This window comes from Gopherus flavomarginatus, chromosome 1 (assembly GCF_025201925.1).
Source record: "Gopherus flavomarginatus isolate rGopFla2 chromosome 1, rGopFla2.mat.asm, whole genome shotgun sequence".
NCBI classification, from domain to species: Eukaryota; Metazoa; Chordata; order Testudines; family Testudinidae; genus Gopherus; species Gopherus flavomarginatus.
The window spans coordinates 334,042,352-334,056,348 of record NC_066617.1 but is presented as its reverse complement, the minus strand read 5'-3'; the positions used below and the strand labels follow the sequence as shown (position 1 = coordinate 334,056,348).

The 13,997-nt window shown below is 43.9% G+C and overlaps 1 protein-coding gene across 3 annotated transcripts in view; it reads right to left on the bottom strand.

Moving 5' to 3' along the window:
• Positions 1–13,997, bottom strand: part of ARHGAP20 (Rho GTPase activating protein 20) — a 103,834-nt gene that overhangs the window by 19,230 nt on the left and 70,607 nt on the right. For all 3 annotated transcript variants that reach the window (XM_050927748.1, XM_050927764.1, XM_050927757.1), the window contains 5 exons: positions 13,453–13,494; positions 11,825–11,909; positions 7,326–7,403; positions 4,560–4,626; positions 2,495–2,683 (listed from right to left, as the gene is read on the bottom strand). In XM_050927748.1, the coding sequence (XP_050783705.1) occupies positions 2,495–2,683; positions 4,560–4,626; positions 7,326–7,403; positions 11,825–11,909; positions 13,453–13,494 (461 nt within the window). The remainder of the gene's footprint in view (positions 1–2,494; positions 2,684–4,559; positions 4,627–7,325; positions 7,404–11,824; positions 11,910–13,452; positions 13,495–13,997) is intronic.

The window sequence follows — 13,997 nt, the reverse complement described above, 5'->3', positions numbered from 1 at the left end:
AACGTTAGAGGGAAACCAGCTATACCCCACATGGGTGTTTTGGAGAGGTGGGAGGTGAGAGTGACTAGGTCACCCCCTTGTAAACCTCCTGGAATGAGGTATTATTTCCATTTGGATAAGAATTATGTATTTTTGAGTGATCCGTGGTCAATTTTGACCACTTCATTTCTTTTTATACAGTTTTTCCTATTTGTTTCCCACATTATACCCATCTTTTACCTTTCCAGGTCTGCCTTACCTTCTCCTCTTTCCCCACCCCTTCATGCCCCCATGGCATGGAACGGAAACCCAGATATACCATTCCTAAGATCTGGAAGTAACAATGACCCAAGCAATGACACTATTCAGGTGCCTGATAAAGAGATATTTGACCTAAACACTACTTATGGCTATTATAATAAATAGTGTTTCCTGGACTATAAAAGGGGTTAATCATTCAATAAAAAGAAAAAGAATTGTCACCCACCTAAAAATGCTGAAAGCAGATATTATCTTCCTACAGGAAACCTACCTTATAACTTGGAGGCAGAGAAATTGTGGAGGGGTTAGACGGGGGGAAGGGATGTTTAACAATTTTTCCTCTACAGCCAAAGGTGTAGCAATATTATTTCACAAAAGACTCAATTTACAAATTCTAGATGTAAATAAAGATGAAGGTGGTAGATTTTTGCTGGAGAAGGCTAAGATTTTGGACTCTATCAATGGTTTTCAAACTACAGGTTGCATAATGGAAAGCACTTGGTCACGGTGACTCTGGTCAGTACCGCCGATGGGGCCATTAAAAGTCCCCTTGGTGGTGTTGCCCGGCTAAGGCAGGCTTGTTCCTGCCTGTTCTGACACCACACTGTGCCCCAGAAGGGGCCAGCAGCAGGTCTGGCTCCTAGGCGGGGGGGGACCATGGGGCTCCGCACACGGCCCCCACCCTGAGCACCAGCTACACACTCCCATTGGCTGAGAACCAGCCTATGGGAGCTGGTGTGGGGAGGGGGTCGCTGTCTGCAGGCGAAAGCCATGCAGAGCCGCTTGTGCGCCTCCGCCTAGGACTCGGACCTGTTGCTGGCTGCTACCGGGGTGTAGCGTGGTCTGAGGTGCCAGGACAGGCAAGAAGTCACTCATTGGGAGCTGCCCGAGGTAAGCCCAAGCCCCAATCCCCTGCCCCAGGCCTGAGTCCCCCCCCAAACCTAGAGCCCCTTCCTGCACCCCAAGCCCCTCATCCCTGGCCCCACCCCAGAGCCTGCACCCCCAGCCCAGAGCCCTGACCCCCTCCTGCATTGCAACCCCCTGCCCCAGCCGAGAGCCCCCTCCCACACCGTGAACCACTCATTCCTGGCCTCACACCACAGCCCTCACCTCCACACCCCAACCCCCTCATCCCCAGCTCTGCTGAGTCGCAGGCATTAACAATTTTCTTCAGCTGGGTCTCCAGAAAAAAAGTTTGAAAACCACTGTTCTATATACACTTTGATTAATATATATGGACCCAATATAGGTGATCCAAGCTTTTTTTTCTCCTCAAACTAATTAATATTCCACTAGAATCAGTTGTCATAGCAGGAGATTTTAATGAGGTGTTGGACCCTTTTTGAGACAAGTCAGGTCGGCCCCAGTGTACACAATCACATGCAAGAAATGCCTGGGTGTCCCTCACTTCCCCCTCCACTCAGCCTACTTCCTTCCCTCCCCTCCTCTGAACTTGGCTTCTCTTTATCCTAACTTCATAGTTTTTCTTTGATTAATTGGATTTTTATAAACAAAATTTTGTTTGTAAATCGTGTAATACAAATAGCTGCTTTATATTTTAATAATTCATATTACAGATATAATTAAGTGTTTCAAGTATAGCTAAGGTTAGGCAGAAAATGGTTAATATGAAACACTTCTGTATTATCAGAAGCTTGTGTATAGTACATTATGCTTGTTTTTTCTATATATAATTTGTTTTTAAATTAATCATAAGCGAATTAAAAAATGGAATGCGAGTCATCCCATTGAAATAGGTGCTTAAAGTTAGCACCTTGTTGCATCAAGGACTAAGGGGCTTTTCCAAGGGGACACAGAAACTGTGGGGGCATAGCCAGGAATTTAATCCAAATTTCCTGAGTCCCACTCCAGTGCCTTAACCACAAAACTGTTCAGCCTCATTATAGAAAAGCAAGGCCTGTGGAGACCTGATTTTTCTGATCAGCAAATAAACTGTTAAAATAAGCGAACAGGCTGCCTGGAGGAGATATGGCCATTGCTTTGTTGGTTTCAGAAAAACCATTTGATAGGCAGTTTCATAAAAACTTAACCTGGTTCAAAAAAAAAAAGTGTAAAAAAATACAGTGAACTCAAGTAAGAGAATTCTAGTGCAAAATTTCTCATATAGTTGAAACGTACATCTGGACCCTCTTCCCCACATCTTGTGCCCCCATCACATGACCGCTTTCTATAACAGAGAGAGAACCTGAAGACTCTCTCAATGAATGATGCCTCTGTAAGGGGAGCAACTTACCATTCAGTTGCTCGCACAAAGCCAGACGACTTGGCTTCAGTATAAACTGGCACTGCAGCTCCCGGGGCAGCTGTTCCATTAAGAAGGACCCATGAAGGTCGAGAGGGTAGGCATAGTCTTTCAATTCCTGTCTCTGGGGCACAGCATCTCGAATGTGGCTCATTTTAATTCCAAAGGGATATTCGTGTCCTGCTCAAAGAGAAATAAAAATAATCTATTTCGGACTGACTGGGGACCAGCAAAATTCAATCTACTTTAGAGAAAAAGCAGATTTTTGTACACTGGCTTGCAACTCTCTATCTCCTGGTAACCTAGGGATAAAGCTACTCTGATTCTCCTCTCATTTCTGCTGGCATAAGTCATCTTTGACTCCACTGTAGTCAAAGTTACAGTGGGTACAAGAACATTCGGGCAATTTTGTTAGTCACATTGTGCAAATGCCCAGCAGAAAATTACAACTGACAATTTTGGAATCCAGTGTTTATTCTTTTTACTGCTTTATTTTCTCTGCAGAAAAATCTAGGTACTGGTTTTCCACATGGAGCTGGCAAGAAATGAAAGTCCTGGTAGCCATTATTTGCTAAACACACAAAAAGCGTTAGATTCAACATGAAAGTGATCTCCCCTCCCTGGCGTGGGTAACTGGGCCACCCATCAGTGCAGGCAAAGGGGACAATTCCACTTCCTGTAGGATGTTGAAATAGGAAGGAATGTTAATCACACAGTTAACTGAAACTGGTAGTCCATGCTCAATTCAAGTCTTCGGGGACTATTCAGTGTCTATTCATTTTGGTGTAATCATACAAACACTCCACTAGAAAACTACCTCAGGGCTTGTCTACACACGCAGAAGTTGAACTGAAGGTGTGATGCTAAAGTGAATTAATTAAATTGGTGTAACTGTATGTAGACCAGGGGTAACCTGAAATCTGTTTGTGGATGCAATCTTGATTAAGGATGATAGGCAGAACAAAGCTGAAACACTTGCAGTTAGATGCACATCAGCAGGCAGAATTTGAGATAAAAACTGGGCCCTTAACCTCTCCAAGTAAACTTTTGGGTTAATATCAAGTGTAGTATCAGTTTAACATCCAATAGGTCTTCTATTGAAAGGATTATATTCTGTACTTGCAGAAGGAGAGATTCAATGAACTGAAAGATCTTTTCCATCTCTACATTCTACGATCCGGAAAATAAAGCCACGTCAGCGGTTATGTCTGAACTAAACTACGTTCAATATGCTGAATGACAGTCTGGTATGTTTCAAAGACAAAACAGTTTACATTGTCTATAAGGTGCACACCTTAGGACATTTTATAAATATGAATGTTGTCTGACGCCAGTAAAGCATTTGTAGTTAAGGCTGCTCTGAGAAGGAATGCTATGATTTAGCTGCAGTTAGGTTTGAGAGAGGAGAATGGGAAAAACCTGCACATTGTTCTTGTTCCCTGTTTCTGTTCGCCTGCAGAATGTTATGAAGCGTAAGCAATGCGACGTTCCAAGGAGGGAAGGTTCTCAAAAATAGAAAGGGGATCAGTTCTTGAATTAAATGAGAGATGGGTCAGAACTAATCTCCTCAATCTAATCACCTTGGAGCTTCGGTGTAAACCAGTGAGGGGTGGCTTAAACCAAAACACCCAATATTTTGTTCTACTCCTGCAAACGGGGAAAGCCAGCCAGCAGAGAGGACATAAGTACATTAGCAAACCCATTCCCCAGCAATCTGCTGAGCCTGAGAACACTGTACATATGCTATGGCAAAATAGGAGAAAACACGACAAAGCAGGTTGGTTCTATGAGAGAGAGGTGGTTTGTGATTAGAGGGGCTAGATCAAGGTTTAGAAAATGTAAAATAAATCTCAGGGAGAAAGAAATGGTACTTTCCAGTTGCTAAGAGGGTACAACACAGGAGAGCTCTCTGCAAAAAAGTATCAAAGAACTCAACTGTGTTTGGGGTCGTCCTTAAGACAGGCAAACCCATAGGACAGGGAAGTATTAAAAATAGGAAACCACATTTTTAATATGACAGTTAATTATGTAAAACAAATCCATCCCAAAAACTCACCAATAAGTGGGTAAGGAGCATCTTCTTTTCCTGAATTCACCCACAGCTGATAGTCTTTTTCAGAGCCCTTTAAAATCAAAATGACCAGCCATTAGGAGAGGTATGTATTAGGTTTCTTACAGTAATATGAGTCTGCGCCTTGAGACTATGAGCAAGGGGACTCTCCAGAGGGTGACTACTCCTATAATTCCCAAATAGAACATCCAAACTTATGAATTATTTGCATTATTATATTGTTCAATATGAGGTGTTAAGGACTAGCTCCAAGCAGCACGACTGACTGCTTGGAGTCCTCCATTTCTAGTGGCCTCTTTCAGACTCACAGTTCAGACTGGCAATTCTCTCTACACAGTAGCCGGATCAGAGGGGAGACAGTTTACCCTGAGTTGGAGGTGATAAAATATGATTGGGTGTGAAGCCCCTTTCAGTGCAAGCCTGATGCCACGGAATTGCCAGCAGCTGAAATCAAACAGCTCATCAAAATTTCCTGCGATCGATTCTTGCGAAGAACATATGCCCAACTTTCTCTCCCAGAGTTCTGGTTCATTGTCAAGAATGAATATCCTGCACTCTCAACATGCGCCTTGAAACTAGGGTGACCAGATGTCCCGATTTTAGGGTCTTTTTCTTATATAGGCTCTTATTACCCCCCACCTCCTCTCCCAATTTTTCACATTTGCTGACTGGTCACCCTACTTGAAACTGATGGTGCCATTTGCAAGCATATAATTGTGTGAAGCTGGATTCAGGGTACTTGTGTCCATCAAGTCTCGGTATTGATCTACCACTGATGTCACATCGGAGATTAAATGTGCAACTTCTACCATGCCGCCAGACGTTGAAAAGCTGTGTCACAACACACAAGCCCATGTGTCACATCAGAGAGCATTAAATAACATACTTAACGTGTAAAGTCCTTGGATTCCTTGGCCACTATGTTACTTCATTGCTGTCAGGGGCCACAGGAAACAGTAAGGCTCAAAATGGGATCATGCATGCAAAAAGTTGGCAACCCCTGTGCTACAGCATTCTTAAGCAGAGAGAGTGTCCTGGCTATAGAAACCTGGCAGATACCCACTGGTACTTTATTTAGATTTAAGACAGAGTCCAATCTTCTTCAAAATAGATTTACCACCTCCTGCACCCACTTATAATAATCTGGATCCACCCCAGAAAGCTGTAGCCACTTTCACTGTGACTGACAGAAGTACAGCTTTCTGGGCCACATCAGCACTGCTGCCAAGCTAGTTAGCATGTGCAAGAAGGAAAAGACAGACACACTCTGGAGACATCCCTGGTGCCTCAGGGCCAGGAGCAAATACATACAGCTGAATAGCACAAAAAATATTTACTTTTTCTTTGTAAAATATATAGGAAGGAGACATAGTGGAGAGGGAGGGGCTGGTGAACTCAGTTTTGAGGGACTGACTGCCCTTCCCAATCACAAATGCTGCCCCTGTAGGCAATACAAGGCCATTTGCTTGCACAGTTGTGACAGTCCTGGTGTTACTGAAACATTAGGAACTCAAAATTTGAAGGAACCTTCCAACCCCCTTTCCTGACCAGCTTGATAGTTTAGACCAGTGGTTCTCAACCAGGGATCCGGGGCCTCCTAGCAGGTTTCAGGGGGGTCGCCAAGCAGGGCCAGCATTAGACTTGCTGGGGCCCAGGGCTGAAAGACAAAGCCCTGCCACATAGGGCTGAAGTCCAGGGCCCTGAGCCCCGCCACTCGGGGATGAAGCTGAAGCCTGAGCAATGTAGCTTTGTGGGGCCCCTGTGGCATGGGGCCCCAGGCAACTGGCCTGCCTGGTAACCCCTAATGCCGGCCCTGGCATTTATATACAGAAAACCAGTTGTGGCACAGGCTGGCCATGGAGTTTTTACAGCATGTTGAGGGGTGGGGGGACTCAAAGTAAAAAGGTTGAGAACCCCTTGAGGTTGAGTCAGTTTAGATTAACTGAACAATGACACTTTGCAGGAATTAGCTGTGGTTTTTCCAGAAAAAAGTACACTGCACAAAATGCAGCAAAGTCAGGCACAGTAATAGCATCATTATTCACACAAGATGGGAAATTTATTTCCTTTAATTGCCACTGAAATATCCTTCCCCCTGCTTTTCAGATGCTTGTTCCTGTGTGTCATGTTATGTAAGGAAAAGACACCTATCTAACAGAAACAATTATTGGATGGGGCTTGTGTGTTTTCTTTTTAAGCTAGTCTCAGATGATTGCTGGTGTGTGATATGCTCATAATAAAACAGCTGCGAGGCCACCACGATGCAGAGAAAATCTGTGCTGTCTTACTTAGAAGAGTAGTACAGCAACCAAGAGTCCTAATCATCCAGAGAGATTTTCATTCTTTTCCTGCTCAAACTGATACATTAAGCCAGGGCTAAAGCTCAGGTAATGAGGCCAGAGCCAGGTCCCAAGGTGAGTTTCAGTCTTCAACAGGAGTTGTATGGAGCTCTAAACTTGTGATCACCTCAGCTCACCCACCTGTGAAATAAATTTAATAACCAGCACGAATGTGAGGTCTCTCTCACAGGGGTATTGGGAGACTCCCTCAATAGCTATAATGCATTTGGTGATCCGTGGATGACAAGCACTATACTAACATGTGCCTCCATAGCAGTTAAGAATCACTGGGCTTTTATGGTAACCGATGTAATTGGTGCCAATGTCTTCAATTTGGGTAAAAAGTAAAGATTTGATAATATTATTTAAAAATAAATAAATAGAGTCATCAAATCTGATTGCAAGGACTTACGTTAATCCACAGCTGCTGCAGGGCTGTGAGAATCACATCATTCGCTGTATCAGCATTGGTTACAGTGAGCGTTTTTGACTGTGGAGAGAAAAAAGGGGAAGGGAAAATTGGCATTCTAGACTACAGTGTTTGCCAAGAACAGCCTCCCAACGACTTCGCACGAGAATAGTGGTAAATTACAGTGCTGAAAAAAACTCTGTGCAAGAGACTTGGGTAAGATGATGGCTAATAAACAATATATGCTTTTTGTGCATAAGAACAAGCCCTCAGACCTGTCCATACCTGGCCCCAGGCCCACTTTCCAAACACCAATATGGGAAGGGCAGGGTGGTTACGATTTTGTGGTTGGGACCCCTGCAACACACAGCTCAATCAGCCACTAAGAACCGCACTTTCCCTCTACACAAGACAAATAAAAGGTGAGTTAATGCAGGGACATATAGATATGAGAAGGGTCTTTGGAAAGAATGGAACACTTCAGAATGGATAAAGTGAGTGTGTTCAATGAAACAAATCGTCAGTGTATTAACATTTAATAATTCACTTTTCTACTGCAGTTCTAGCCAGAGAGGATAGTAACAGTAACATTCACATCTCTGCCTGTCACCACTTCCCATGTATATGCATCAAAGCCAAATTCTGTTTGATAGTAGAACTGCTTCATCTCAGGAATCTCTAATCCAGTTGTATTTTTACCTCCATAACATCCTCCAAACTTACTGATAAACAATATGAAACATACTATCCCTATTCAGGTGTGTATAATGAATAGAAACAGGACATTGGTTTGACACAGGGGATGAGCTGAGCACTCTGACCATCTTGAAGTCCCTCTTCCGTATGCACTGCTGTCTTGATTAGTCATTCCTGCAAGTCCTGCTTTCTGGAAGCTGTTCTTCCTGGAATGATCTTGCAATACCAGTACCACTGACTGCCGGGCATCAATATTATTCCTGACGTCTTGAGGGGAACATCCTCAATTATGGGTCTTATTTTTTACATTGCCATGATACATGGTTTCTAATCTTACCTTCATGTCCTCCCTCCAGCCCATTCCAATCAATCTTTATGCACTTGCCTCTTCCCCAGCTCCAACCAAAAAAATACTTAGACTTTATCTGCACTAGAAATTACTTCGGTATAACTTACGACACTCGGACCAGTGTAGACAGGGCTACGTCAGCAGGAGAGCTTCTCCCACCAACATAGTTACTGCTTCTCATGGGAGGTGGAGTAATTAAGCTGACAGGAGAGCTCTCTCTCGTCACCTTAGAGAGTCTTTACCAGAAGCTGTGCAGCTGTGCCTCTTTAGCACTTCTAGAGCAGATGTAGCCTTACCCAGAGCACTACATTTCAAAACACACGTACGAGCATGACCTAATTCATTCTCAACGTGCTGGGAGGTAGATAAGTGTTACTGACCCCATTTTACAGATAGGGGGAAAGGAGACACAGAGATCCAGCGTCACAGCAAGAGTAAGTGTCAAACCCAGGATTTGAACTCTTGACTCCTTGCCCAGAATCAGTTTGCTAGACCCTGCTGACACATACAGCATATCAATTTTAAACTGGACACAACATTTCTAGGTAAAACAAGCCCATGACGTTTTGCCTTAAACAAAAGATCTGGAACGTCCTTCTGTATAAGCCCGATAGTAACAAGCTGCCATGGCAATCAAAGTAAAGTAGTGAGAATACTGTATATTTGCTTCAGGACATATCTGAATGCTCATACCATAAAAAAATTAACATTTCCCCAAAGCAATGGCATCTGGCACTCAGGAGCAGGTCAACACATTTGCATAAATTTTGCTTTGGGCTAGAATATAATAAAATGTTTTTATGCTGCATGTCCCTCCTCCCACAAAATGAAACAATTCCCTAGGATCCCCAGCTGCTTTAGTACATAAGAGACTATAGCATCATAAGAGGTATTTAGATTATGAAGTTTCCATCTGATATGCCTTTGCTTCATTGCTGATAATATCTAGACTGCTATATTTCATTTCCAGGACTATCTATTGCCCCACTCTGAATGTACATAAAAGATTTACAGACCTCTCTTCAGAAATATCTGAGCACAGCTTGATTCACTTCCTTCCACCCAAACTGCCACTGTTTGCATCACTGTTTATTAACATTGTGTTTAGGGATCCAGTAATTCTAGCTGTTGTGCTCTTAATGATTTCCCATGAAAGGAGGAACAGTCTGTGGTTGGACTTATTCAGATATAACATTCTAACCACTGCAGATTGCCCCTTCTGGCAGAAAAGTCTCTTTAAGGGACTTTCTACAAGACATAAAATGCCTCAGCAATTGTCTTTTAGGCTCTTGAACATAAAACACAGATTTTTAAAGCAGCATTTAGAGGGGAGAGGATAAAAACAGACAGGATGGATGGATGATCTATGGATGCTAGTGTTTTTTAGAGGGCTTGTCTACATACAGAAACTGCACTTGTTCAACTTAAACTGGGTAAAAACGGAGTTAAAATGGTGCAGCGCCCTATGTGGACATTCTTATATTGGCTTAACATTTGTTGTATCAGTTTAGTTTTTTTCCTGAAAATGTATCGATACAGGTCGTCTTCTTAGCGTATGCACGATGTGCCTCAGGTGGCGCGTGACCAGGATTAATCACTGAATTTGGGTCCGCTGGTTTCATTAGTTTCCCCAGCTTGGGCTGGTACTGGCGAGGAGTGATGTGAACACTGATCCTGGTTAAGCTGATGGGAGCCAGATTTAAATTGATTTGACAGTGTTCACAAACCAAATCACACCAGTTTAGCTAAATCAGTATACAAATCACCCTTTCAGATGAACCAGTACAACTTTGTATCTAGGTCAGGTCTGGGAGTAAAACCAGGACATGTCGTAAGAGCGTCCAGGCCCGCCCGGGGGTGGGGGCGGCAAGAGGGGCAATTTGCCCCAGGCCCCGGCCACGCAGGGGCCCCCACGAGAGTTTTTCGGGGCCCTGGGAGCAGGGTCCTTCACTCGCTCCGGGGGGCCCGGAAAACTCTTGCGGGGCCCGGGCCTCCGGAGCTTCCTCCGCTCCTGGTCTTTGCCGGCGGAGGGTCCTTCCGCTCCGGGGCAGAAGGACCCCCCGCCGGCGAATTACCGCCAAAGCTTGGGCCCACCTATCCTGGGCGGTGGTACTCAGGCTTCAGTCCCCCTTCCCAGGGTCGTGTACTAACTTTTGTTGTCAGAAGGGAGTCACGGTGCAAAGAAGTTTGAGAAGCCCTGTTATAAGGCACGTTTTCCTTAAAATCATAATAAATGCAAAGTAATGCACACTGGAAAACAATCCCAACTATACATGCAAAACGATGGAGTCTAAATTAGCTGTTACCACTCAAGAGGGAGATGACTGTGGATTGTTTTCTGAAAACATCCACTCAATGTCCAGCGGCAGTCAAAAAAAGGTAACAGAATGTTAGGAACCATTAGATAATAAGACAGAAAATATCATAATGTCTCTATATAAATCCGTGATACGTCCACATCTTGAATACTATGTGCTGATCTGGCCACCCCATTAAAAAAAAGATAAATTAGAATTAGAATTGGAAATGGTACAGGAGAAGGGCAACAAAAATGATAGGGGTATGGAACAGCTTCCATATAAGGAGAGATTAAAAAGACGGACTTTTCAGCTTGGACAAGACACGACTAAGAGGGGATATGATAGAAGTCTATAAAATCTTAACTGGTGTGGAGAAAGTGAATAAGGAAATGTTGTTTACCCCTTCACATAACACAAGAACTGGGGCTCACTCCATGAAATTAATAGGCAGCAGCTTTAAAACAAAACACAACATGTAGTCAACCTGTGGAACTTGTTGTCAAGGGATGTTGTGAAGGCCAAAACTATAACAAGGTTCAAAAAAGTATTAGATAAGTTCACAGAGGATAGGTCCATCAGTGGCCATTAGCCAGGATGGGCAGGGATGTTTGCCAGAAGCTGGGAGCAGATAACAGTGGATGGATCTCTCAGTGATTACCTGTTCTGTTCATTCCCTATGGAGCACCTGGCATTGGCCACTGATACTGGGATCTAGCCAGGATACTGGGCCAGATGGACCATTGGTCTGATCCAGTATGGCCATTCTTACATTCCAATCCTTTAATCATTCTTGTGGCTGTTCTGTTCTCTGAACCCTCTTCAATATATCAACATCCTCCTTGAATTGCGGGCACTAGAACTGAGGACAGAATTCCAGATATGGAGGCATTCGTGGCAAATACAAAGGTAAAATAACCTCCCTACTTGAGATCCTCCTGTTTATTCATCCAAAGGTCACATTATTCCTTTTGGCCACAGCACCACACTCATTCAGCTTATTATTCACCATGGTCCAATCTGTTATAGTGGGCTGGATCCTGAGAGGGGCTGGGGTCCTAAAACTCCCACTGAAGTCACTGGGAATTGTGTGTGCTCAGCATCATTCAGGTCTTTTGCGATTAAGCCTTAGTCCCCTTTTTCAGCACAGAAACACTTACATATGCACAATTTCCGACATCCTTCGCAATGATCTTCAGCGGAATGCTCTTGGGATAGTCTTTTTCTTTCTCTTCTTTGATTCGACTAACAAAACAAGCAAAGACCACACCATTTTCATTGTTATTAACAAAATTGGTAATATTTTTATTTAGTACCCAAATAATAGCTGTGATTGCAAGGTTATCATATGCACAAAGATCTTAGAGGGAAATGATGCATCTATGTTGTATGGATACTGACCAGGGTTTCCATTAAAATATTACACTTTTGCATGAATAAAGCTGATAGGTGGTGGAAACCAGTATGAGCAATAGACGAGCAAGGTTTAAAGCCCTTCTGAAACCTAAATGCTGCTTTCACAATGGTTCGCTTTTTGGGCAGCCCACTAAAATAAAAAACATCCTTCTGCTAGCAAAGGGCCTAATCATTTCCCCCAGATTTGCATAGGAAAGAAATCCCTGCACAGGTCTCCCTCTCTTCTGGACAGAAGTGAGGTCTCGGTCATCTCCACACCACTGCCCTCTCCTTGCCCCAGATCATTTGGAGGCTGCCCCATGGATCTGGGAATACCCCTCCCCCCACCTTATGGAGATTCCCCAATAGGAAAATATGCATCCCAGGGCTGCACTACCTTTTCCGCAAAGCCCCCTCCATGGCAGGGATCCCTCCCTAGGAGGGTCCTGGGGATCATCTGTGGGTAGAAGAGGTCCTGGTAACAGCCCCCATTGGAGCCTCACTGCCAGGAACCAGGGCCAGAGCAGCTAGTGGCACACAGCCAGCCACGTAGTGGTACACGGCCTCCACTCCAATAGCACTGGTGGGACCGTGTGGTCTATTTCCAACCGGTCAGGACAATCCTCACAGGGGACTCCTTTGTGCAGCTTTCTTTCTCTCATGGGTTTTGCTGTGGGAGGGAGAGATCCAGCTCAAAGGAGGAAACTACCCTAACAAGTGAGGATAAACCTGTTGACTGGTATATTAAATTGTCATCATTAAAGGATAATCCAGTGACTACCTGGGACCACTGACAACTGCCTATAAGGATGACTAGGGTGTAAATAGCAAGGAAGGAGAGCAGCTGTATTTGAGGACGATACATGGTGACATCACTAAGGGGAATGGGATGAAATTAAGAATGGGTAAATTTACACCAAATACCAGCAGAAGCTTCCCATCACCGAGATGCATTAGGCTGTAAAATAGTCTCCTAAGGGAGATGGTTGAAGCCCCATTGCTTAGAACACTTAAAACAACTGGTCAAAAACAGTGGGAAGTCTAAATAATTCCAAGTAAGAATGATTGATCCACTCTCAACCCATGAAGTCTCGGGATCCAGACAAACAGACACAGATCTGAACTCTCAGAACTTTGACTCTGGAATACAAAATTCCAGCCAATGAGGTTTCTGCCCATCTCTATTTGAAATGGGACAAAACCAGATCCATGTACTTAAGCCTCCCCAAAAATCTCCCTTGACTGATTAGGTTTTGAAAAATGGATTTTGCCCATTCTTTCTATAAAGTCCACTATAGGGAACAATCCTGCATTAGCAACAGATAGTTTAGATGAGTGAATGAATCTTATCTATTTCTTCTATGAGTATTATAAAAGTAGGAAAATAAAGTACCTTTGCAAGGAAGAGAGCCACTTTTCCTTCTGCTCTGGGGAACTGCAAGTATTATAAAACAGTGACAAATATAGAAGTTAGCCAGCATGCAAGTGCCAAAGAAAGAACCAAGATGGACGAGCATATAGATTCACTGGCATATCCACGAACAAGCAAGTGTTAAAGAACTGTTGTGACAGAGTGACCAGGCTCTTGCTGAGCCCTAGAGCCGGCCCCTGTCCTAAGGAGTTGTCCTGCTGGAAGGGGAGAGCAGTGAGTTTAGAGCTCCAAAGGTTGCTGAGAGAGACCCACACAGAGTTGGTCCTCTGGTGCTAGGAGAAGGCAGAGGCCAATCAGGGCCAAGCAGACAGATTAAAAGGACTAATTACTTCTAGTAGGGACCAATTCTGGGTGAAGCCAAGACAAAAAAGGCTCACTCTCTCTAACTCAAGTAACCAGTCAGGGGTCTAACCTTGACAGTATGTGCTCTGGATCTCTGTGAAAGTCCACATCAAATAATAATCTTTAATGGCCAGGTAGCTATTTTGAGTTCAGTGTTAATTTAT